Source organism: Sebastes fasciatus, chromosome 12, assembly GCF_043250625.1.
Source record: "Sebastes fasciatus isolate fSebFas1 chromosome 12, fSebFas1.pri, whole genome shotgun sequence".
Taxonomy (NCBI): Eukaryota; Metazoa; Chordata; class Actinopteri; order Perciformes; family Sebastidae; genus Sebastes; species Sebastes fasciatus.
The window spans coordinates 21,548,343-21,571,073 of NC_133806.1; the positions used below are offsets into that span (position 1 = coordinate 21,548,343).

Genomic DNA, 22,731 nt, shown 5'->3' on the forward strand with positions numbered 1-22,731 from the left:
ATTGTTGTAGGTCTATAGTACGACGGTACAACGGAGTATAAGGGCCACATTGAGGAGAAAAAAAAAAATCGGAGATTTCGAGAATAAAATCGTAATATTATAAGGTAGTCAATTTACGTGCTATTTTCTTTTTTTCTCGAAATTTTACGTCTTTTTTTCTCGTAAAGTTATGACTTTAATCTTGTAATATTACGACTTTTTTCTCGTAAAGTTATGATTTTAATCTTTTAATATTACGATTTTTTTTCTCGTAAAGTTCTGACTTTAATCTCATAATATTATGCCTTTTTTCTCGTAAAGTTCTGACTTTATTCTCGTAACTTTACGACTTTTTTTCTCGTAAAGTTCTGACTTTATTCTCGTAATATTACGCCTTTTTTCCCATAAAGTTATGACTTTATTCTGTAAATCTCAGATGTTTTTCCGCTCAATGTGGCCTTAATACTCCGTCGTGCTCTTTGGCCCTCACTGCATTAGACTTATATACTATATACTTAGACTATAAACTGTGTTACCTTCATCACAATGCTCAAATGTTTTGCAGCTCCAGACAGATTTTTTTGTTTTTGTTTTGCCTAAAATGGCTCTTTTGATAGTAAAAGTTGCTGACCCCTGTCCTAGGTCACCAAAAGGGCTAAAGCCAGCCCTGCTCAAATGTGTACAGTTTGTTTAGTTGTAAGATACTTTTTAATAAATGTACTTAGTTATATTTCACCAGTGAATCACCACTGTTCACACAGCAAAACACTTCACACTCTCCCAGCTCGGCTCTTTAATTTTATGGAGCAGCAAAATGAAAATGCTGAAGTGTTATGCTGACTCAGAGAGAAGAGACTGAGTCAACTAGCTCTGGATATTTTTAACAATTACACAGGATGTGAGGGAGCGGATCTAGGTTTATTTTAAGACACAGCTTAGTTATCTGTAAACTAACATTACTGTGTGATTAATCTCAACTCAACTTTTACTTACATGGCTCATTTTGAGCACACTGCCCCTTTAAAAACAAACCGTCCCCTGCTCTGCTCAGTCCCAATTGACGACCGTTGGCCACGTACGGCTCGAGCTCCACAACGGTTAATCCCACGGTCGGTTCGTTATAACGGTAGATTAGTTCTATCAGTTAAGCGTCGCGACTTTAACACACTTTAACACATTTTAACACATTTTAACTACTTTTAGGTACTTTTTTACTTGACAGAGGAGCGGAGGATAAAGTTGTGAATGAATGTTCCCCGCTGGGACGGTAAACCGGGAGTAGGAGGAGGAGGAGGAGGAGGAGGAGGAGGAGGAGGAGTAGTTGTTGGGGTCGTCCCGGCTATCGGAGCTGAGATCTGCTCTCAGTTATAACCAGACACACGGAGGCTTGTTTCTGGACAGAGCTGTAGCTGAACGGACCGGCAGTTTCTCCACTGTTTCACCACCGAGGAGGACGCGGTAACTTTTTAATCTTCACGGGAAAAAAGAAGAAGAGGAGAGTTTGGAGTAAGAGTAAAGTTTCACCCTGAGCCTGGACGTGTCCTCCTGTCAGGACGACGAGCGGCTGGACTGTATACTAATAACACATCTCTCTTTTTACAGCCTTTTTGTTCCTCTGCTTCATTGAACTCACAAAGTAGCTCCATCATGGATAAATACGAGGATTTGGGACTCGAGGCGAGTAAGTTCATCGAGGATTTAAACATGTATGAAGCCTCCAGAGATGGTTTGTTCCGAACCAGGAGGGACGCAGGAAATAACCCCGATTTTGAAGAGACTAGAAGAGTTTTTGCCACTAAAATGAATAAAATACACATTCAGAAGCAGCAAGAGGAGATGGCGAAGAACAACCAGGCTATCATCAAAATGAATGGGGGCCACAACAACAACAGCACGTATTACACCAAAGACAGACCGCCCATCAATAGTTACAGACAGCAGCCGTGTGAGGCAGCAGCGAAGCCCCCCATGCTCTCTGGCCCTGTGCCGGGCTGCACCACCACCACTGGCACGACTGCTGCTGGGAACCAGTTTGATGGCCAGAAACACCACATTCAGTCTGAACTTCCAGTCGGCAGGGCATGTGGCTACGGAAATAATTACGATAATAAGGAGCGTTTAGAGCCACATTCATACCAGCACAGCAGCAACACCCCTGCTGCTCCCCCCAGCCCAGGAAATGCGTCTCATAACGCGCCCACACATGCTCGTCACCCGGCCAGCCAGCCTGCTGCCTCATGGGCCCCATCCAGAGAGAGCCACAGCCAGCTTTCCCCACCTCTGTCTGGGTCTGGAGGCAGCAGTACATCTCAACAGCAGCCTCAGCGTCAGTCTGCACCTCCCAGTCTTCCACCCCAGCAGAATCAGGCTGTCACCCCGCCTGTAAACCTGACCTCATCTGCTGGGCCAGCCAGGGGATGGGCAGGAGAGCCCTCTGACCTCATCCCTGGCCTGCCTCTGAGTGCCTTCACAGCAGGAGCTGACCTCCACATGCAGCAGTCACATCCTGCAGCCCATTACGCACCGGCAGCCTCTCCAACTTTGAGACCCTCTGCCAGCCACAATGGTCCCTCTCCGCTCCTACCTGCACCCTTTGAAACACATCTACCCAAAGCCCAGGTGGCATCTGCTGCCTTGATCCCTGGCAATGTGTCCAAAAGCAGCAGCAGCAGCCAGGGTCAAGGTCAGAGCCAAATAGCTGTCTGTGGACATGCCATCAGTGGTGATGCTGAAGTCCCACGCTCATCCAAGCCTGTCCATCTATCCTGCCAGTCTCTCCTCGAACAGGGGCCTTCAGCAGCTGAAATAAAGTTAGAAGCCCTCACCAATCGACTGGAAAAAGAGATGGATGCCCAACCAAAGGCTGACTACTTTGGTAAGACAGTTTAGTATGCAGCATCAACAAGGGGGCTTCTGTCAGTTAGGCCACGACAGAGCCGCCCACCCACAGTTCAGAACATAAATCCACTTGTTTTTGATTTCATATTCACACATGCACACACTGTCACCGTTTGTCTTCCTTCTTCTGTGTTTCCCTTACACACAGACACACACATTTATTGTCATAAGTCTTTGTTTGGTGGCATTCTTGATGGTCGTTGCTGATAAAATAGCAGAACTTATTAGGCACACGATGTAGGAGGCCTGTCTCTTTCTTTTGTTCTGTGGAATGCAGACAGAATAATTTTCTAATTTGTTTCATGTCTTTTTTTTTTAAATGATTCATTGTCTGCCCTCTTGGCAGCTGAATCAAACCCTTTGGCAGTAAAAGGTGGGGCACAAGGCCAGAAAGAAGAATGTAGCCCTCTTATCTCCTCTCAGATTTAATGGATTACTAAGCAACATTGATGACTTAACTCATTAGTTAGAGCTTGATCACCGCTGTCAGCTCTGTGATTGTTTTATTAATGTTCCTTCCCACGTTGAGTTTGTTTGACTGGCGGTGGCATTTCCGAATGATGTCATCACAGATCTGTGCTTGCATATATTTCATCACTCTTTTTGTGAGAACGCCATGCATGCTTGAGCAAGTGATGAACACGTGCGCACAGGGAAAATGATTATGAATAACAACACCTGTGGTGGTTAGTTCTGGTATTTGGGGGCACATTAGGAACAAGAAACCATGGCTGTTTTTTTTTTATCAAGACATGTATTTACCTTTTAAGATAATTTCTTTGTTGGGTTTTCCTGATCCATCCTCACATTTGTTGGAATAACACATATTTTACATGTATGATATTATTACCAATACACAAAAAAGAGGAGTGAAGTCTTGCAACTAAGATTGCAATCAATACACAAGGTCACTCACTTAAGAAACAGAGGAAGAAGGGTTGTTGAAGAATGTCCATCATCAGCAGAATACTCTGGTTTCTGTTCCTAATATCACTGTGTGTAGCACTTCAGCTGCTCTATCGGGCCCTTAGGAGTGCCATCAGGAAATGAATACAACTTTAGAAAAACACATGCTTTGCTGTGAGGTCAGCGTATAGGCTGTTGTAGATACAGTAAATAGTAGGGGTGGGAAAAAAATCGATTGACCTATGTATCACATTTTATTTTTTTTACGATCTTGAAATTGATCTTTTAATACCAGAATCAATATATTTGCTTCATTTGAGTCTATGCTGAGGTAGAAGGAAGTTACCGCTTTTATTGTTGTAGTCAGAGTAACGTGACGTCATATCCGTTCCGTATCCGTCACCAAAACAAAACGCAGCCGGCCGCAGTGAGCCGAAACGAAAACGGTGGAGGGTCTGCGTGGATACGACCTGCACCCTCACATTTTAGATCCAGCGTGGTAAACACTACACATACAGTAAAGAATGGAAACACTTTGGGTTTCACATATTGCCAGGAAAAGCTGCACTCTAACTCTGTTATGGACGGGAAACGTTATCATATTACGGTAACATGCGGTCAAGCCAGCCTTCACTCTCCAATCTCCGTGGTCAAATCAGCCGACGCTACAACTGTAAAGCACCCATATCCTGACATTTATGTTAAATGCATTCAAACGGCCCAGATGGAGCTTAATATTGATGTGTAAAGAGAACGGAGCTGACGGGAGAGCTAACAATCAAACATTTTGATTTGTTAACTTAGATATTTTCCAAAGTAAAAGTCCCTAGAATTTTACGATTCAACTTTTTCCCATGGTCTAGTGTTAGAAAAGTTAACGGAAATCGCAATAAATCGTAATATCAAATCACAATTCTCGTAGAATTGCAATACTTTAACATCGCAATACACATCGAATCAACACCCAAGTATCATGACAGTTTCGAATCGGGAGATAGTTGCATCGTCCCAGCCCTGGTAAATAGGTGAGATGTACTTTATGTTGCTGGGAGTGTGTTTGTTGCAGAGAAAGCTGGTGTTGGCCAGGCGTTTGGAGCCAAGGCCATTCATGAAATGGCATGTCCCGCTACTGGAAAGCAAGACAGTGACAGAAAGAGAGCGTGAGATGGATATATCGTGTTTGAAGCCACAGAGCACCCCTTTTACACACACACACACACACACACACACACACACACACACATACACACACACACACACACACAACCCACCCTTGCCTCCTCGTAGAAAGGAATTTCCTGCTGGAATGTCACGATTGTAATTCCCAGCCGTCCTCAGCCCCCCTGGTGTGCTTGTATTGGTGTGTGTGTAAGGGAAGATGTTCTGGCATACGTCACTGTCACGAAAAGGCTCACAAATAGCACAGTGATGTGAATATTACGGAGGTGTGGGAGAGCACAGTGTGCGATCAGCGGAAGTGTAGGTTTTAAAGTAATACAGTAAAGGCCTTTTTTCACACGCGCGTTCCCACATACGGTTCCTGCATGGAGGTTTCCACTAGACCATGGCTCATCCTCTGAGTCATGCTTTCATGCCAGAAAAAAACTTGTGTAGGCTAGTTTACATGACAAAACTTAAGTTTCATCATAGAAGACCTTCATAGTTGTGAATAATATATGTATATGCAGACTTTTTAAGCACCTTTAGTATATATGTCATAGAGTATATTAGATTAAAGCTAAGGTTTCATTGAGCCTGACGGGACTGAATATAATGTGCTTTTAAAAGTCTCTGCCAGCGCCATGGTGGTGTTAAACCAATCCAGTGAGTTGTGTCCATGCAGGGCTGGCTTTGATCCCCCAGAGTTCCCGGCCGTTCACCAAGTGCTGATTGGCAAAACTGCAGCTGGAAGTTCTGGGAAAATGAGTCCAGTGCCAAACGGCTGCACCGGGGGAACACTGAGGAATGTCTGAAGGAAAAGAGAGCAAGGAATTTTAGAAATTAGGTCTTTAGATACAAATAGGAGGGGAGTCCCAGACAAGTTTAGAGGTGCCTGCGGTGAAGTTGAATGGATGAGTGGACAAACGTAGAGATTTAGGGACAAGTTTGTGGATACTTCTTTGTCCTCAGCCACAAGATCCATGAGAGGATGTGAGATTTATAGACAAGTTCATCCAAGAGGGGAGAAGTGATGGGACATCCCAGCGTTCTGCCTCCCCTCTTCCTCTGACTTTCACACACACACACACATTCAGTTGAGCGTTTAGTGTTGTGTTAAGATGGAGGATTAATTTATCCCATCTGGCTGTTGAGTGGAAAGCTTCGTCTTAACTCTTCCCAGGGATTTTTGGCTTGCGCTCTGGCATGCTTTTGGAGGCTGCCTTTTATGTGTGTGTATGTGTGTGTGAATGTGATATCGTCTCATGCACATCAATGTGTCTGTTTGTCTGTGAATATATGGCCAGCGGCAGTATTTGACTGAATTGATTATGCTGTGTCACTTCTGGGTGTGGTGTCTGTGTGCGCTGTGGTGATAGTTAAAATATGATGCCATTAGGTGACACAGCATTCGGCTCATTTCAGTGAATGAGTGTGCGATGTACATACATTTGCTGCTTTAACAGTGGCGTTTATTATATCATGTGGTGGATGTGTCATGGATGGATTTTAGTCTCTTTTTTTTTTAGTGAGAAAGGTTATCTTTCATTTAGGGCTGCTCCCTCTTTATCAATTAGACAACTAAAAGATCGCTTTGGTCTCAGTCGACTACGATTTCTGTAGTGGAGTCATTTTTTCTGCTTTTTTTTCATTCTGAATGACTTATTTCTAAGAAATTTAGGAGCACATCTCTGGTAAACACAAGATTTAAAGTGATGCTTTGTGTGATTCTTTGTGCAAAGAAACTCAGTTTTACAGATCCGCTGATTAAATCAATTATCGATTAGGCGACAGAATCGTATAAGTGTTAGTCGACTGAGAATTTCTTTGGTCGAGGACGGCTCTATTTTCAATGCACAGTCCTTTTAAATTTATACTTAAACATCTGATTACTTATGGCTTATTGGAGAAGTGCTAACACTACTAGCACTGCTACTCTAAGCTGCCAGCACAGTGCACACAGTCCACCAACCTGAGTCAGTTGTAATAGCAAGCGAGCGGAGAAGTCAAAATACTCAGCTAAAAGTCATGGGTAGATATTTTAGATAGGCTAACTAGAAGTAATGGAAACAGTGGAAATAGTTACCTAAATGTAAAGGATAAACATTTGAGCTTATCTCATGGGTGTGGAGGTACATAAAAAAAAAGACTTCGGAACCACTGCTATAGGAGACACAACACAACTCCATTTATGAAATGTTTTACATACTTTTTACTGAATGAGATGCTGATGTACATACGTTTGCTATTAATTTTCTCATCACGTCGTGGATGTGATGAATCTGAAACCTTGGGGCTAACACTCAATAGTCCCTTTTTAGTCAGTGGCGTATTGGCCAGCAAGCAGCCATCTACTGGGAGTTTTGACAACTGGGAAAGGTGAGGGGGGGATAGGAGGGGTGAAGTTTTGGCGGTGTGTTTTGGTTCCCCTCCCCCCACTTGAAGCAAGCAGTCAGTCCCCTGAATAATCACACTGTTTTGGAATATGGGACTCTGGCCAAAAGCAGATTTGTAGTGGCCCAACCGGCGAGGAGGTTACTATGAAAACAAGGAATGTTTGGTCCCTAGAAAAGAGTGAAAGGACTTTTTTTGTTCACATGGGGCATACAAATCAAATCTATACAAAAAAAATAAAGGAAAAATGTCCTTAGCCCAGTGTCTGTATTGTATGTGTACTGTTTTCCTGAGAATCTTATTCCTGCTGTATTGTTTGTTCCATGACATGAAATGTTTATAGTCAACATTTGCAGAAGAAAAGCAGAGAATGTGATTCATTTCAGTAGTTTGATGGCATGACTACTTTATTGTGTTTTCATGTAAACAAAATAGCTTACATAAGAGCAACATTCTTCTGCTCTCTAATAATATCCCTCTTATTATCTCTAAATCTTCTTTCCAGCCATTGGGGCCCCTGATGATGTGTCCTCTGTTGTGGTATTAGGAGAGGCTTTAGTTGAATTATATATAACCCAGTTACCCATTACTGAAAGTCTACGAAGAGAAACATTTGAAGGTTATTAAATGTAACTGTGTGTTTTTGGAGGAGGCGGCCGCGTGATGTGTGTTGGATACAGTGAAAACAGAAGTTTCTTTGTCAGTGTTGGAGCAGGACCTGGGCTGGGCCGGGCTGGGCTGGGCTGGGCTGGGCTGGGCTGGGCCACGCTTTTCAGCTGAGCTCTATTTCTCTGTCTCCAGGGAGTTTTTCTATAAAAACATACACACACAAATAGCCTCATGCACACAACATCCTCGCACTAAAAGAGAAGCTCGAGGTCTTGCTTTCATCTTTCCGTCAATGCCGTCGCCCCTCCTGCTACTTTAACTTAATATTTCATGATTGGAAGGTCATATCATACTGTATCTGATTGATTTAGCAGCTAGCTGACTACCCATTACGGTCAGCAGTGATGGGGGGGGGTTGTCACTTGTCACAGTCCATATGTCAGTTGTCACATCACGCCGTGTCATAGAGGTTGAGATGCAGGGAATTGGTGCGAAGAAAGATAATATTTAAAAAAGTAAGTAGTGTTGCATCAGCTCCAGATAAACAGAAATGTTGCATATTGAGCACATGGAAACTTTGTGTTGTTCAGTCCAAAGTCAAAGGACAGATTATGTAATGTTGCCTGGCATGCTGTCATGTGATTTTTTCTAAAGGCCTGATCTGGTATTCTTCACCCAACGCACTCTTGCTTTCATGTCTTTTGGGCTTTTATCTTCATTTTTGTTTTCTTCTTCTGTTTTACATTTTTCTCTGCGCATACTTGGCTCGGATAAATGGATAGATTAATATTGAGTAGACTCCAGTGTCTTGATAACAAGCCACATGGACTGTGTGTGTAGTTAGGGTAGGAAAGAACATTTTGATTTTTATCAAAGTCCTTATTAACAGACTTCTCAGTCTCTGTGCCAAGTCAAATAAGCAAATAGGGATATATTTCCCTTTTCAATGACACAGCCCGCCACCCAGCTTCCTGACTTTTGTCTCCATTGTTTTTGGTTTAATCTGGATCACAGCCTCCACAGCTCTTTATCTTGATACAATAAACTAACAGTGTCCTAATTTATATCTCTGATTTAGTATTTGATTCTGTGTGTGGATTTAAATGCATTAATCACTTAAATGTGTGCCTCCCTGTGACTTTTCTGACCTGGTCATATGCTGTGTTGTGTTCCAGGAGTCTGTGTTAAGTGCAACAAGGCGGTGTACGGAGCCAGCCAGGCCTGCCAAGCTATGGGCAGCCTCTACCATGACAGCTGCTTCACCTGCAGCGCCTGCAGTGAGTACATAAACACACACAGCATACCTTCAATAAGCCTTTTGCTCCCATTCAAACACTTTCACCTCCTCTCCTCGTGTCCATTCACACGTTAAGCTCATGTCGCCTCCTGACTAATAGGCTGCCAAAGACCCTGTTGTCTTGAATTGAAAGTGGTACCTTCTTCTTCACTCATTCACTGCCCCCGAGCAAAAACACACAATTATTTGGGGATTACTGTCCTGTGCTGCCGGTGTTTGGTTTCTGGGTGTGCCAGTCACCACCTCCAGCCCACACAAAGACACACAAAGCGAGACTTTTTTGACGACCTAATTCATCCATCAGTCAATAACATAACTTTTAGTGTAGTTTAATACCATATCCAAGTCTGGTGTGGAGCTTGAAACTGAAAATCACCGACAAATCACGTGTGAGAAAGGCGGGGATTCTAAGCATCAGCGTGAACCTCCTGACACTTATAATGAAGCAATAATGGCTTGTACTGGTTAGCTACAGGGCTTATTTGTTTAGAATCACTTTGACAACAACTTCAAAGGCAATATCTGTTCTTCGTTTGTGTTCTTTTGGTTTTAATTACCCGAGGCAGATGCAGTTTTAACTTTTAAGGCAGAATGAATTCAAACAAACGGCACATGTTGGAACAACTAATCAGGTCTGATTTGTTGTGTCAGTGTGACCTGTATTCCACGTTTCAGTGGACTCATTTAATACTGCACTGGCCAGGTTTTATTTTCTCAGATTACACAGTTTACCTGACCAGTTAGGGACAGGCAGGTATCAGTTGAGGTTCACCGCTCCTGGCTGCACTGTGCGATGTATGTTGTGACCTGTAGCTTCTTGGCTGGACAGCCGTGCACTTCCTTAGCTGAAGCGTGACCCAGCTGCCTCTCTGCTTCAACCAATTAAAATCTCTATCCCAATTATGAGACGGGTGGGTATGTGGAGTATGTGGTGACCTCAACTCAAGCCCATTATTCTGCAGCACCTTTGACCTCGCTTGTTACGCCCCCAAATATATGATTAACATCTCTGTGTTTTCTTTCACCCTCTGTCCGGTGTGTTTATACATGTGTGTGTGAGCAAGGAGATGAAAAAGAGGAGACACGTTGTGAAGCTGATGTCTATAGTGTGTGTGTGTGTGTGGGGGGGGGGGGGGGAGGAGTTTACACACCACATACCTCTCATAGCTTGCTTCGTGTGAGGGCATAAGGGTTGTGCTCGCTGTGAGTGGCCCTAGGGAAAAGCATCTCAGCTGGGGAGGAATGCAGGCATAGGGGCCCTCAGTAGGTCGGGCTCCAGGAGGACACTGGGTGCTGTTATGTCAGCTGGGCGCAACGAGATGGGAGGACAGTGCGGGACAGGGAGACCATTCAGTGGGAGCACACTACCACACGCAGCCAGCACACAGGAACACGCTGATACATGCATATGTATTCATGCTGTGCCCACACAGTAAACAGCACCATGCAGTTGAAAACACAGTGATAAAATAAGCATCCCTTCTCATCTTGCATCAAGAGTCTGTATGTCAAGACATCTGTCACGCTCGTTGAGTTGCATAACAAGACTGTGAACTCCCTCCTATGTCCTCACACCAGTTCTCCCAAGGTGACTGAGAGGCAGGAGAACATTCCTGATGGCTAGGAGAGCTCCGGCTGCGTGTCTGGGATTCAGTACTTCGCTGCAGGGGGGGATTCCCTCCAGGCTAATCATTGACTGCATACAAACAGTTAGTGGTGCAACCCAATTCCAGTTGGAGATTAAGCTCAAGTTTGTAATCAGGGCAACTGGTTTACTCATTAGCCAACTCAAATAATCGGTGGAAATCTCAGAAAAGAGGGAAATAGAAGGAAAAAGACTCCTTATATGAGACTCTCGTATCGAATATCGCGATATAATGTTCTGTGATACTGTATTGATTCTCAAAAACACTGTATCGATTTTTTAATTAACAGTTTACATGCAAAGATTAACTCGGTCAATACTTTGTTTAATTTGCAAAAAAATACGCGCCCTCTCAAAGTAGTGCTATGATGTTGGATGTTACAGGGACTGTGATGCATGTAAATGCAGATCCCACTGTTCTGATTGCATAAAAAAGTACACTTTTTGTACTCAGATTTTATGCATATGGTGGTGGTGTGATACGTATCCTATCCCCAGAGTCTTGCCAATACACAGCCCTACTTTCCAGTATATTTATTGTTTGTAAGGAACAGCAGTACACAGACCCTCTCTCAGATTCAGCTTTCATAATATGAGCCCCTTATCCCAGCGAGTCGGCAGGCTTTGGATCTGATTGGTCCTAAAACCACTGGTATGTTAACATCTGGTGGGTGGATTGTCGGGACCTTGACCAAACATCCCAGGTGCTGCTCACAGTCAGAGAAATGCATTCAGACTACCAAAAACACTTCTTGTAAGTGCAGGGAAGATTTTTTTTTCTTTGTCAATTAAACATACATAGATATCTTTAGCAGCGCAGGAGGTGAGACTAAATCTCAGAGTAAAGAGTCTACAAATGTGAAATTGGTATAAAAGAGATGCAGCTTTTTTTTGTTGCTAATTTACTGGAAGGAAAGAGGGTTGAGGCCCGATTAGGAAGCCGCGGCAGGGTCGTTGTGAATTTCTTATTTTCCGAATAGGATTACATAAGGGAATTCATCGAATGTTTTAATTAGAAAATGGCCTTGTGTTTTGTTCTGTCCCTCAGGTATTTTACATTTTTATGAAAGCGCAATAGTCACAGTTCTTGTCAAATAGTCAGTCCTGACTCCTGACTTTAATTAAGCTCTTATCTTTCCGCAAAGCTCCGAGCCTTCCCTCTCTGACTCGCTGGGGAAAAAAAGACAGGAATGTGAAGAGGAGGGATGGCCCATATCTCACTGTCATCCCCTTCATCCTTCCCTCTTTCCTTTAGGGACATGGTTCCAAGACTGTCTGTCAGTAATTACCCAAGGCCAGCTCCACACCTTGGCCCGATTGGAAATGCTCTTAAGTTAGTTATTGTGTTAGCCTCAGTCAGACATGGTTGCGTGACCATTATTATTCTATTTAAGTAGGATGATGTAATTGTGGATAACTGGTTCAGAGAGATGTCATGTGCCCATTGATATAAAAAGACGAATCATGAGGTTTCAGTTAATTTCCTTTTTCAGTTTTTTTTTTTCTTGGTTCTTGCCTTTGTATTCTACGTGTAATTCAGGCTTATTTCAATCTATTGCTGATTTTAAGACAGCAGTTTTAGTAGAGAGGAGTGAGGTCAGCCTCTTTTGTGAGCTTGTTTTTTTGACTATTAGACTCAAATAGTAATTTTCTTCACTTTGTAGGTTGATCTGTGTACTAGGGGAGAAATATGATAATGTCCTCTGTCACGGTAAATGTAAATTTATATAATATTATCATGGTATAGTACATTTTGTGCAAAATTAACTGATAAACGATTTAGGCATAAAATAACCAGGCAGGTCTGTTTGTAGCTAACACAGCAAATCAAATTGCTTCATCACATGGATGCAAATATCATCAGTAATTTGCAACTTTGCCCTTGATGGCGTAATACTCCCAGGATAGCTACCATGATAAAGGCTAATACTGTCATATCTTCCAACCCTACTATGTCCAATGAAGGGATGTGACAAAATATATAATTTTTTTTCATTGCTGACTACTTGTTGACTTGTTGTCCATGTTTTCCAGAAATGAATCTGAGAAAGGCCTCTATTTAAAATGTCAAATACTGTGGTTTTGCACTGCATTTCTTCTTCGTCTTAAAAGTGAAACTGAAATTCCTAGTGGCTAAATGACTGTGTGAGACTATCTGGATACAAGCAATCAGGTAAACAGAGCATGAGATGGAGCACGGGAGATAAAGACGGCTCCTGTTCACCAAGGTTAACCCCCTCCTCTCCACTGCCGTCCCCTCCCTCACCTCCCCACTCCGAAAATGCCAGGAATGTTTTCTCTTCCTGTGGGACCTGAGCAAAAATAGCTATGTGAAGTGGTTTTTGCTGTGTGTGTGCTGCTATAAGAAGCCAGCACCAGACCATAGAACTATTAAAGCACACACAGACAGACAGGAAGCGCACCCAGCATGTGGAAAGACACCAGAAAGGAACAAAGAAGAAGAATAGCAGGTCGTCGCAGGTCTTGGCCTGTGGTTGCCACTAAATCCAATAGAGCAGAGTGTTTAATCTGTTGCACCTGTCTAGTAATTGAATTTAATCAGCATTTTTTTCCTCACATGTGTTTGATCCAGATGTGTTCATTGTCCTACTGCAACCCGATCAGCGTCCCAGCATTATTATATTTAGACACCAGCACACCAGAGATCCGCTTGTTTGATTTATCTGCCCGGGATTCAGCAGGATATAATGAATATTGCAAGAGGGACCATTACCTTCGAATGGGTGTAATTAATCACCATGGTCTTTATGCATTAGTGCTCTAACTATTTTCTGAGACTGGTCTCGTGGCTTTGCAAGATTTTCCAGTAAGACATTTCAACTATCTATCAGTGGCTTACCTTTTCTCGTCTACTTTATTCTACTTATTGTAATTCAAAATTTTAAAAACGTTTTTCTTCCTCGAGTGAAAAGATACAAACGGACTGTTCTGTGTGTTTCCGTAGGTCGAAGGCTGAGAGGGAAGGCGTTCTACTATGTCGGAGGGAGGGTTTTCTGTGAAGAGGACTTTCTGGTGAGCAGTCAATACACAATCAATATTTATTATACCTCAACTGAGGTATGTGGTCTTGTGACATTTGTTACTTTAGGTTGAGATTACACAGAGCACCTTTCTCATACTGAGATGCATTCACTTTCACTCCGTCCACATCTCTATTGTCTCAAGGTTTACAATCCCTCTCTATTTATTATTAACAAGAGGCTTTCCCTTGAATCACCATTCATCAGGTGTACCTTAAAATGCAACCTATAATCAACCTGTCAGCCTTCAACTTAAATGCAACGTATCGGTTTGAGACTTTGACCTTGACGCACAGTTTCTCGCATCTAATGCAGCCGATTCATATCAGTTTCCTCCCCTGGGTGGGACTGGATGAGGTCAGTAACTGGAGAAGCTGCTTCGTTATGGTTTATAGGGTGGAAGGCGGTCAGGCCATTCACACCAGTGCAGAATGATTGTATGAACTAGGGTTGTCCTCGACCAAAGAAATTCTTAGTCGACTAACACTCATACGATATTGTCGACTAATTGATTAGTTGATTTAATCGACGGATCTGTAAAACTGAGTTTCTCCACAAAGAATCACACAAAAGCACCACTTTAAATCTTGTGTTTACCAGAGATGTGATCATTAGTTTCTTAGAAATTAGTCATTCAGTATGAAAAAAGGATAAAAAAAACCCGACTAATTGACTACAGAAATCTTAGTCGACAAAGACCAAAACGACCGTTTAGTCAACTAAGAGGTGGCTTTCAGTATCCATCATCATAGGATGTACCTTAAACACAACTGAAACCCCTGGGTACAATTATGTTGTAAATCCCCCCTTTTTTGGTTGTATTTTCCCAACTCATCCTTGCGTTCACACTGTCAGTCGCTCTGTGCGTGTTTACCCCATGAGGCCTCCGTATAAAACCTCATCTAATTGCCTTTCCACCAAAAGCTCCTACTTGCTCAATTAAAATCAAAATTTACAGTGAATTAAATTTGCTCTGGCTCTTCTCCCTCTGTGTGCCGTTAATTACGTCTGCTCTTCTGCCAGGCCTGTTAGCGTGGCCTCTCCTCGCTGACACCGCTCATACATATTAACACGTAAGAAATCTGAGCCGACTGATTCAAATACTGTATCAGTTCAATGTCAATCTCAGGAACCACGCCGTATTGACTTTTGTTCAGTATTCCACACACTTAGAGTGCAAACTTTCTGATTGTTTTTGATCAAAAGGAGTGATTTTAGAAGTTTTAGTACAACTATACAGCTAAACCTTAAAGGCTACTTTGGATTATGCCTGGGAGACATTGTGGAGCTGTTTAGTGCTCAGTCTGAAACAGAGAGTCAGAGATTTCAGTCATCCATTAAATAACCACATTCCAATGACATCACTGTCGTCTTTTTCTCTGCCTGTTGAAGTACTCTGGTTTCCAGCAGTCTGCAGACAAGTGCAACGCATGTGGACATCTGATCATGGACATGGTGAGTGTCTGTTACTTCTGCCCAGTTGTGTGTAGTTTGAGTGTTATGTCTGTCTGTGTGTTTGTGTGAATGGGTCCGAGCCAGGTGATCTCAGCAGTTACTTCACCCTGAATGAGCTCTCTGTGGCCACATCTGGTTAAAGACTCAGGAGGAAGCATAGGCTCTGCATGTGCATCTCTCTCACACACACACACACAAAGGCTCATGGGAAAAAACGGAACGGACACACACACAAAGCATGTGACCAAGGCAGGAAGTGTCGCAGCATATGAAGGGTTTTTCTAGACACGAGTCGACACATGTTCTCCACCCAGCAGACAGAGATGAAGGAGATCGTCTCTGTTTTATTGTGCTGACTTATCTTCACATCTGCACATTTAACGTGCTGTATCTCACAGCAGAAATCTGTTGGACTTGATCACTGAGACTATTTGCAAGTTATGCATATTATATGTACACATATCTGTAGAGATGTTGCGATACCATTTTTTCCTTCCCAATACCGATTCCGATACCTGAACTTGCAGTGTCGGCCGATACTGAGTACCGATACCAGCGTGATAACAAAACTATATAGTTATTATTATTATTTAAAAGCTGTTTACTACTGACCATGTATGGATGTGATATATGATTACTATCTTTGTTGTACGGCCTGGCTCAGGTTAAACTCTTTGTAAAACATGAAATAATTTCAAAGAAGAAGAATTGATTTCCAGTTAAACAAGTTGGTTTTTTTCTGGTTTAATAAATTGTGGTATCAGATCGATGCATAGACTAGCGTACTCGCTGATACCCAATCCCGAATTTTGAGTATCGGTATTGGAACAACACTATATTTCTGTATGTAACATAAGACATATCGTTTGCCTTTGTCTTAAATTTGCCAGAGAAGACATAGTACGTTTATTTAATTGCTGTGTTTTTCTTTTAGCTTTATTTGATAGGTGTGATTGCTTGTTATATATATTATCCTGAGTACTCTAGTTGGGCTTATTCTTAGCTTTGTCCTATTCTCAGCTGCTGTTACGACCCAATATACCCACAGGGATCGTTAAAAAGTCATCTAAGTCTTTTTTAAGAACATTGACTATTTTAATTTGATTGGAAACAGACAGTGAGGAAATATGAAGTAGCAGTAGCAGAAGGAATTAAAGCATTAACGCCCTGATATTCTTCACTCATTTCTCTCTTTATAGATCCTGCAGGCCCTCGGGAAGTCGTACCACCCCGGCTGTTTCCGCTGTGTCATCTGTAATGAGAGCCTTGACGGAGTGCCCTTCACCGTGGACACTGAAAATAAGATTTACTGCCTCAAAGACTACCACAGGTGAGCGTTACACAGTACGTCAAAGGATCACATGAGTGCATGATCGTGATTTATCTGCGTTAAATTAGTTTAGCGTGACACCGGAAAGGAAAAAGTGTCTAGGTGTCTTATTGCAAATGACAGTACAGCCCCTTAACGTTCCCTCGCTACTGCAGGATGTTGTTGAGAAGGGTCGACTGAGTCTCTCTGCCACGTGTGGCAGACACATGAGAAGTGTAGTCAGGGGTGAAAGGAGAGGGAGGGGGAGGGAGACCGTCCAGTTAGAGGTGTGAAGAGTGGCGTCCGGCCATATGGCTCCTCTTGTCCAACAGTAACATGCTCTGTAAGGACAAAAACACAGCTTCTAACATCTGGGTGGAAAGTCAAGGTTTTGTGTGTGTGAGAACATTTGATGTTGCAGTAAAAGTGATCAACAGTAGCACCTGTAGCGCTTCAACCTCAACAGCAGCTCTACAGTCGCAGCCTCTCTTCTTCTCCCTGCTTGGACAACATGTACAGCAGCACAGCCAGGCACATGGCCGATCCCTGTCTGGCAGCTCCCACATGTTCTCCACGCTGATTAAATCAGACAAACCTTATTGTGTGTATACAGTATGTGTTTGACGTTTAGCCACAGTCATGCCGATCCACACTGAGAGGCCCTTTGTTATTCCCTCAGACATCCAGGTGCCAGCCATGTGTGTGGAAATAATTTTACTTTTTGTTTTTCTACTGCCTTTTTTTGAATTTGGGAATCATGTGTGTGAGGGGAAGCCAGCACATCTGCAAACCTGGCATCTCCTTAGTGGAACCAGGATGTTGAATCTAGTCCGAGTCAGGGCAGGGGAGAAAAAAGAGGGAGGCTCAACAGGTTTAAAAGTCAGGAGATAGAGAGACATCAAATATGAACTGTAACCTTTAGATAGAGTGAATTTGAATTCGGTTCACTTGTTTGAGTGCAGTTCAAACAGATGTATGAAAACATGTTTCTTTATGCTCTCTCAGGGTCCTGGCGCCTAAGTGTGCAGCCTGCAACCAGCCCATCCTGCCCTCAGAGGTAAACTAACAAGGAAAACACTAAAACCATTTCACTCACTGCGATGAAGTTGTATCTAAATGATATCTAAATACATTGATGTTAAGATAATGCTCTGCTTTTGTCCATATTGCATGTATATGTATATAATATATGTATATTGTGTTTGATTATGCTCCTGGCAGTGCGGTAGTCTTAGGATGAAGCACTATCAAAGCCCCCTAAAGACAAGCTTCAATGCAGCAGTGGTGTTAATATGAATTCCAGCATGACTTTATACCTTCATTACATCTAGAAGCTGCTCACTTTTACCTGTGGACCTTCAACCACCAGGAGCTCAGCAGATTATAAATCCTCATCTGCTCATGTTTACTCAGTTATGAACCAAACGCAGAACAGATAGTTCAATATAGCCATATTTCCCACTAGACTACAGGTCAAAAAACAATGTGAGGCCTAATATCTCTGGGCTTTGATTTGACGTAGTGCCAAGGAGGACTAGACGGAAAGTAGGGGAGAAGTACGGTTCACATGCAGACAGGCAGGCAGACAGGACATGCTGGCAAAAGCAAAGAAATGTCCAAAATTAGAGTTGACTTTGCCGGAATGTCCCCTGCCCTCCCCTTTGAGTAAGCCTGTGAGGCCGGTATTTAGAGGAGAGGTAGTGTGTGTTTGTGTGTGTGTGTTGGGGTAGGGGGGCCTTGTCTGTCTTGTGCATTTATGTAAGCTGTTGTTACGGATGTTCAGGGGAGTTCCCTCTCAGGCTGATATTGTAACCAGAGAAAGATGACTGAAAAGGAAACCTGTCTGCAGGACAAAGAGCACACAAACTCTGAATGTACAGATTGATTTACAGGATCTTTGTAAATGATTTGCTATAATCTTTGGCTCCATGTGGCTGCATTTTGTGTCTATATTTTTGTATGCCAGTATGATTTATATAAGTACAGACAATTCAGCTCTTGGCTTACATCACTGTCTGCACGCTTCTTATCGATCTTTTGAAGCTTTTGTCAGACTGAGCAGAATAAGAACCGTCGAGTGTCTTCTTCTGGCGAGATTGGCTTCACTTGTCCGTCTGAATTTCTTTCCAGGGGTCTGATGAAACCATTCGAGTTGTATCCATGGACAAAGACTATCACGTGGAATGCTATCACTGTGAGGTGGGTAAAAAAGAAATGTCACATTTCTCTTTCTTGAAAACATGCATGTTTAGTGGCTCGGAGCCAGGGACCCTCTCTGAATGGCTCATTAAGAGAAACCATAATGAGTAGATCTCTGATCTTAATTACAGTCTCGGCGGTTAATGACATACTGCTGAGGAGAGCAGGTATGCAACACCTCATCATCCCTATCTCATCACTTTACTCAAGTGCCTCTTCTTTTTTTTTTTGCCAAAGGCTGATTGACAGCTGCTGTTCTTTCGCTTCATGAAAATAAAAATCAGTGGGCTGTGAGGAGCAGAAGTGTTTTAACTATTGAGTGGCCGTGTCCTCCTGGTGTTTTTATTTTTTTGGTTCATCTTTCAAGTTTTTTAAAGAAGAGCATTTTGACATTAGAATCATTTCTTTCTTGAAACTGTAAGCCATAAGGCAGATAATATTTTATTTGAATAATTTACAGAGTAGACTGAAACTTTACACACTGGTATCGATAGGGAAATTCAAAAATCTGGTGAGAGGTTCTATTGATTTTAGTTATGATTATTTTACATAAAATATATATTTTTTTTCATACATATGCCAATGATATTTCAGAAAGCATTTATTTATATTTTGTCATGCTGTATATGTATATATATTTAAATATTAGCTATTTGATTACCATGTCATTATCATTATCATTATTTGTTTTATTTTATTTTTTATTTTATTTATTTTTTTCTCTGAACTCAGGCCTGACTTGTAAATGAGATCGCGATCTCAATGTGACTTCCTTATTAAATGCAGTATATATAAAGGCAGGGATAGACACTTATATTTTTAAGCACTGGCCCGATAGGCCACCAGTCCCCTAAATTTGGTGTGCCAAAGCACATTTTTGGTGGCCCAAATGTAAACTCATGTAAACACAATACAGAAAAGGCAACTTAACACACCCTTCTTTAATTGTGACATTAACAGAATGAAAATAATATGATTAATTTAGATTTAAAACTCAAGTTCTTTGTTCTCTCAGTCTCTTTGTGCACACACTACAAAAGACAGCGTCTATCTTTTTTGCATAAAAACACAATTTAAATGATTAGGAGATAAATGATTGTATTTTTATGTCTATGGTTAGGACACGGTTGTAATCTCATTGAGACATGCAGTCTCATTCTGAAGAGAGATCTGATACACCTTGGTGGCCACAGGGGGCCATCTACAGGGGATATTTGGTGGGCCATCGGGCCATGGTGCATTTTGAACCCTGAAAGGAATCCACTATTGAACAGAGCGTGTTTTTTTTCTTTTGTCAGTAGGCACAGATTTGACATTTGTTGAGATTTGCTAATAATGGGGAATTTAAATCTTTTTGTAAATGTAGAAATGCGCCTGTTCTAAATGCTGTCTTTGCACACTTCCAAGTTGATTATTGCCGTCCAATTTGTCAGTGCTTAGAAATGAGGTCAATACAGAGCAGAAATCCGACCAATTGTCCTCTATCCATCTGTTCTAGCTCATGTAACCTGCCAGTGGACGTGTGTCTCACCCTTGTTCCTCCTTTGTGTTGCTCAGGACTGTAAGATGGAACTGAATGACGAGGAGGGTCACCGCTGCTACCCTCTGAACGGCCACCTTCTCTGCCACTCCTGCCACCTGAAGCACATGGAGCCGGGCTGCTCCTCTCCCATCGCTGCAGCCTCTACTAACACCTACTAGTAGGTGGAGAGAGGGAGACACCTGGTGGATTAGTGGAGGAACTGCCACAGCGTGACTGACAGCAGGAGTGGATACGTGCAATTCTTGTTGTAGAGGATTGATTAATGCAGTGCATCAGATCATACTATGGTTTGATGTCTGTTTTCACAGGAATGTTAATGAAGTTTCCATTATTTCTGAAGAGGTTTTCATCCAATAATGAAGTATTATAATACACCAAAGCCCTATTTTGAATACAGTGAAGCATTGTGTTATAGATAAACAGACTTTGCAGAAGTGTTGCCATATGATTTTTTTATGTGTACATCAGTTACATTGACTATGTAAATATAATAGTCAACTCATTTTAGATATGGTGTGTACCTTCAACTTCACGTTCAATCCAAATCAATCCATAAATGATTAGTCTAATGGTTCTGCCGGCTCAATAGCTATTGGAAAATAATGGTTCAATCATACAATACAGTTCCTACATGCAATAATAACAGCTGGTGTGTATTTTCATATGAAAAATATACAAAAAAATTGGCGTTGAGCCTTTTTTAAAAAGTCTTAGCACAACATAGATTCCTTCCTTTTCCAATGTTTAACCAGAAAGTGTTCATTTTCTTCTCAAGGTAGTACCCGCAAAAACGCTCTGTGAGAGGCCTTTATTTGTTGACCTGCACACAGAGCAATCATTGTGGCTCATATGCAAAAATCCTGTATGCAATAATGATATCAAATAATAACTTTATAGCATGATCATTCCATAGAAATGTCAAACAATGCCATTATCTCCCAAGCTGCTATGCCTTCGTTTGCTTAGGGCCTACCATTTCACAGTCAAAAACAAAACATATGAATGACTTTCTCTCTTTCAGAGAGCCAGGTAATAATGTTCTCCAGTAAATCAACAGCCATTATTTGTCAAACGCAGTCTGTTCTTAGCACTTAGATATAGATTTTCTGTTTTTTTCTATGCACCTATGAAGAGGTTGGTATTAGGCCTGTAGATCTATGTATTTTATTACGTTTGCAAACATTGTATATTTAAAAAGATATCTATTGTAGGCCTATATTCATTTACTTTTGTTTCATTTTGACTTTTGTGCAAAACCCCTTAAACACTAATTTGATTTGCAGTGGGAAGTGCAGTTTTGATTGCATACCTTTGCCCTCCAAATGTTGTCTTGAGTTTAGTAACTTAATACTTGCTTGTCATTTGAGTTCCTTATTTCATAGCCATCTGTAGATTAAAATGAAGAGCAAACATATACATATGTGCTGTATGAGTGTTATACATATTTAATAAATGCATTGCAAACTGTCAATTTGAATTTGGTTCTTTTTTTCCCAGTACAAAAAAGGTACATTCATATGATACCTTGATTTCAGTGAACTAAACTACTACTACTTTTATAAGTAGATCTGCTGTTAATATTTATTAACATTAATGCATTATTTGATCAACTCAGTCATGTCTAAAGGGCCACTGCAGGTTATGCTGCCATATAGATTGCAGACAAACACAAAAAAAGTGCTCAACTTGCAGAATTTGCCTGATAGCACACATATTTTTTAACTTTCTAAGTAAGTACAGTATTATGTGCACATAAACTGTGGAACCTGGGTGGTCTTGTTTGTCAGATCCCTTACAAAAAACACCATAGTATTACTATTAAGAATTTCTATAGAAATACCACAGAAACTATCAGTATTACTTTATTAATTCTATGGATTTTTTGGAACGCACTATAAAAAATTACTGTAGTAATACTATTGGCTATAGTGATCTTATAGTGATACTACATAAAACTCTCTATAACTACAGTAATTTCCTATAATATCAGAAAAAACATAGAAATGCTACAGGAAACATTATAGTGATACTATATAAACACTAGGCTATATAATAATTTCACTATAAGATCACCATTGCCAACTCTATAGTATTATATTAATTAAAGTTGTAAGTAACTAGTAAAGCTAGTTTCTCCACTAGTTACCTACTCAAGCTTGTGTCAGCCAGGAGTCGAACCTACAATCTTCTGATCCGTAGTAGTGTTAGACGAATCGTGGCTTCCGGCGCAATTCTTGGTAGCTCTAATGATTGTTATTGGTCAAATCTTGGTAGTGATGGGCAACCTGATTGGCTCTC

The 22,731-nt window shown here is 41.6% G+C and overlaps 1 protein-coding gene across 1 annotated transcript; it reads left to right on the forward strand.

Moving 5' to 3' along the window:
• The first annotated feature begins 1,048 nt into the window (after positions 1-1,048).
• limd1a (LIM domains containing 1a) lies at positions 1,049-21,904 on the forward strand. Its single transcript, XM_074654152.1, has 9 exons — positions 1,049-1,485; positions 1,582-2,854; positions 9,120-9,221; positions 13,852-13,919; positions 15,320-15,382; positions 16,582-16,712; positions 17,697-17,748; positions 18,822-18,890; positions 20,448-21,904. The coding sequence occupies exons 2-9, from the start codon at positions 1,627-1,629 to the stop codon at positions 20,589-20,591; spliced, it is 1,857 nt and encodes a 618-aa protein (XP_074510253.1). The 5' UTR covers positions 1,049-1,485; positions 1,582-1,626; the 3' UTR covers positions 20,592-21,904.
• Positions 21,905-22,731: the final 827 nt, after the last annotated feature.

Excerpts from the sequence above, each read along its gene's own strand:
- limd1a (XM_074654152.1), top strand. The coding sequence starts at position 1,627 with ATGGATAAATACGAGGATTTGGGACTCGAGGCGAGTAAGTTCATCGAG. Across the intron at positions 15,383-16,581 it reads GACATCTGATCATGGACATG|ATCCTGCAGGCCCTCGGGAA; the intron begins GTGAGTGTCTGT and ends CTCTCTTTATAG. Across the intron at positions 18,891-20,447 it reads TGGAATGCTATCACTGTGAG|GACTGTAAGATGGAACTGAA; the intron begins GTGGGTAAAAAA and ends TGTGTTGCTCAG.